The sequence below is a fragment of the Etheostoma cragini genome, chromosome 16 (assembly GCF_013103735.1).
Source record: "Etheostoma cragini isolate CJK2018 chromosome 16, CSU_Ecrag_1.0, whole genome shotgun sequence".
Classification (NCBI taxonomy): domain Eukaryota; kingdom Metazoa; phylum Chordata; class Actinopteri; order Perciformes; family Percidae; genus Etheostoma; species Etheostoma cragini.
Genome location: NC_048422.1, coordinates 9,278,995 through 9,282,575, shown reverse-complemented (window position 1 = coordinate 9,282,575; position 3,581 = coordinate 9,278,995). Strand labels below are relative to the sequence as shown.

At 34.6% G+C, this 3,581-nt stretch overlaps 1 protein-coding gene across 1 annotated transcript in view; it reads left to right on the top strand.

The window, feature by feature from the left end:
• The window catches only part of galt (galactose-1-phosphate uridylyltransferase), a 28,471-nt gene that overhangs the window by 19,528 nt on the left and 5,362 nt on the right, over nucleotides 1-3,581 (top strand). The window contains exon 9 of the mRNA XM_034896647.1: nucleotides 859-942. Coding sequence (XP_034752538.1) covers nucleotides 859-942 — 84 coding nt within the window. The remainder of the gene's footprint in view (nucleotides 1-858; nucleotides 943-3,581) is intronic.

The following is a 3,581-nucleotide window of genomic DNA, read 5'->3' as shown; positions in this document are numbered from 1 at the left end:
TGATTGGCTGCTTAGAAATTAAGTGTTAACGAGCAGTTGGACAGGTGTACCTAATAAAGTGGCCGGTGAGTGTAGATCAATCAACTGAATATAGACAAAGTTGGCTCAACAGTTATTGTCTAATCCTATGACATGACAAGTTCTAAACAAGAGTATTTGGCATATGTGACATAGTGAAAGGTGTTTGGTTGCTGGTATTGTTTCTTTTACCATAGGTCCCTGGAGAAGATATACGAAGTTAGAATCGCAAAAGAACCTTTTGCATGTAAAACAATTTTTACATGGATATTCTTATATTGTTGACTATAATCTAAATCAGGGTTTCTGTTGGATATTGATGGCCTGTGTTTGCTGCTTGTTCTGCAATAAATGCAAATAATTATGTTTATTCTAGTGTAATCAAAATTGTATTTGGACATTTGTTGGAAAATGATAAATCTGACAATTTTGATTTTGTTTTCATTGCTTTATTTCATTTTTTAAAAATGTTTAATTCATGGCTGAAATAATTTACAGTGTGTTTATTAAAATAATGATTCAAATACCCAATACTCATTTGAAGCAATGGACTTGCTTCAAATGTGAATCCCTAATCTGATGCTTTTTATCTGTTGGTTTGAGAGTTAGACAGAAACGTTTAAAGTCTGAATACGACTCTGGTGTTTATGTAACTATGCACTATTTCTTTCTTTCTCTGGTCTGTCTGATTTAATCATGTATTCAGGCATTGTGTTTTATATTTCATGTTCCTACAAGAAAGGAGAAACAACAATACAATACTCACTAACGACTATCTTCTTCTACCCAGTGTCCTCCTGTTTTCTCACGTGTCTGTCTCTTTTTGTCTGTCTTTATCAGGTCTGGCTGACATTATGAAGCGACTGCTGACCAAGTATGACAATCTGTTTGAAATCTCTTTCCCCTACTCCATGGGCTGGCACGGTAAGACTAAAGAGTGGGAGAGTGGGAGTGTTCAAGGTCACATATTTTGCTTTTCTGTCACATTTAGTGTTATAATTAGAGATGGTCCCATACCATTTTTTGCTTCCCGTTACCGATTCTAATACCTGAACATGCGTATTGGTTAACACCGAGTACTGATCCAATACCAGTGTGTCACATATTGTATTACGTTTTAACAACTTTATACTACTATCCCTGTGTTGATGTAAAAATTATTTCTATCTGTGTTGTTGATCTGCAAACAATGAATGCCACAGAACTTTCTTTTATTATCCAGTTGGGCAGTCAGTTATAACAAAAAAAGAACATAAATAAATAACTTTATTGTCGATTTTTATTAGGGCTTTGTTATGTGGTATTGGCTCCCTACATAAACTCCAGTACTTCCCAATACCAATATCAGCGTTTTAGGTAGTATCGGAGACCGGCATCTCTAGTTACAATGTTGGATTTCATGTTAAACGTGGCCAAAACGTCAAATATTGAGGTAAGCGTATTTGACAAATCCCTGTGTTTTTTTATGCCACTGCAGTGTTAACATTTTCCCATGTAACTACAAGCTAACATAAGTAATCTAACAGAAACTAACACAACAATGTAATCTTGGCTCCCAGTGTTGTAATATAATCTCAAATTCCAGGTCACATTACTCCTGAAACGTTTTCTGTTAGAAGTATTTGGTTTAAAAGCCTTTATTTATTTTTGAATGTAGAAATTGCTTCCATATTCTACACTAAACAAAATTAAAAAAAAAATTCCATTACAAACACAAAATGCAAGTACAATCCTGAAAATGCAACATAACAGTTGTCCTTTAAAAACAAAAAGTTTGGATAACCTGTTTAAAGTCTCTTTTGTAGAGTGACAGCAGCAGAGAGGGACAGATGGTTGAAGAGTTTAAAGATAATTACAATCCTAATACATGAATAATCTAACTACACTACAAACAGGAGGCTGTTCACATATTAGGCCAGCTATGAATGAATTCACTTAGTCAGTTTGATATGTGAATGAGCTCCACTCCCACTTTTAAAAGACTTATAGTGTTGTATCAAGTGTTTTCCTTCTCAAGTATAATTTCACATTAGCTCACATCATGCATCAACACAACATTGATATCACGTTTGAATTTTGATTAGCCCGTCCAATGTCACTGGAAAGATGTATGTATATTAAGGTGCAGTGTGCGTTCCCTTCACATTAAATAACTCTTGTTGCATTTCCGTCATATCCGTGTAATGAATTGACAAATGAGAAACTTTCAGCTTCAATGTAACCCACTAATTACCACTTCAGTGCACAATCAGACACATCATCACATTTGTATTGTCTCATACATCACCACAAAAAAAGAGTTCTTACAGGTTAAGACCACTTACGGTGTAATTCCAGGCTTTTACCATCAGTTAAAGTAACATAAGGAGACAGAAAAATTGTTAGGTCTGAACAGCATGATGGCAGGGTTAACAAGTTATTAGCAGAGAAGGGCTTATTTACACATTAAGCAGATACTTAGCAACATTAGCTTTCATTTTGAGTCGTGTGTCTTTCTACCTGGTGAATATCAATCCAGTATTCACTTTCCTTTTAGCTCTATTATGGTCTCTACCAAATGTTTAATAACTACAATAACTATTGCTAACATTGTCTGTGTACTATCTGATGGTAGGAAAGCATTGTACACTGGGTATTTTAAGCAATTTTTGGCTGAAAACTGCTGCTGTTATATACTGTTTATGCTGATTAGAGTGTTGAGATTGAAAACAGTAAAGTTGTGTACCGTAAAACCAAAACAATGACCTGAAAGATGGTCAAATGCTTTGTAGACTTGAAAGAAACTGCAGAGCAGGTTAATAATTATCTGTGGGTTTGCCACCATGACACCTTTCACATTACACATTACGTCCTTTGAACCGTTGCTGATGTAAACATATTGAAAGAGCAGCTTTAATGTTAATTTAACCAACCCAGTGTTTGGCTGGATATTTAACACTCCCACTTTTATGTGAGTTATTCAAGTTAGATTCATTTGTATTTACCTGCCTGTCCTTCCAGGTTTTGTTTGTATTTTTTTATTGAGATGACTCTGGTTTATATCCTCAGAGAAAAACATTATATAATTTTAGACCAAATGCGAGAATGTTTTGCTGTGGTCTGCTGAACTCAGCCTCTGGTTCTCAGATAACTTTTAACCTAGTTATTGAAGCTTGAGAAATACCTGACATACTGTAACTGCACATTTTAAATACATTTTCTGTAGCTTCATATTAATCTCAATACTTAAAATTGGGATTTATGTTATGTTTTTCTCTTCCAAGACCTTTTAACTTTAGATCATAGTGCTTTAAGCATTGTACGTAAAAATACTAAACTACTTCACCAAATTATAGAGGAGTATAGGTTGCTTTTTTACCAATGTGTGTTTGGATCCTGCACCCATTTTTGTGTAGTTCCCATTACTTTTACATCTCAGCAAAAATACCACAGTCAGAAGAAATGAAAGAACCAGTAACAAATCTAAGAGCATATGACTAAGCAAGCAAACATACAGTGGGTACGGAAAGTATTCAGACCCCTTTAAATTTTTCACTCTTTGTTTCATTGCAGCCATTTTCCAA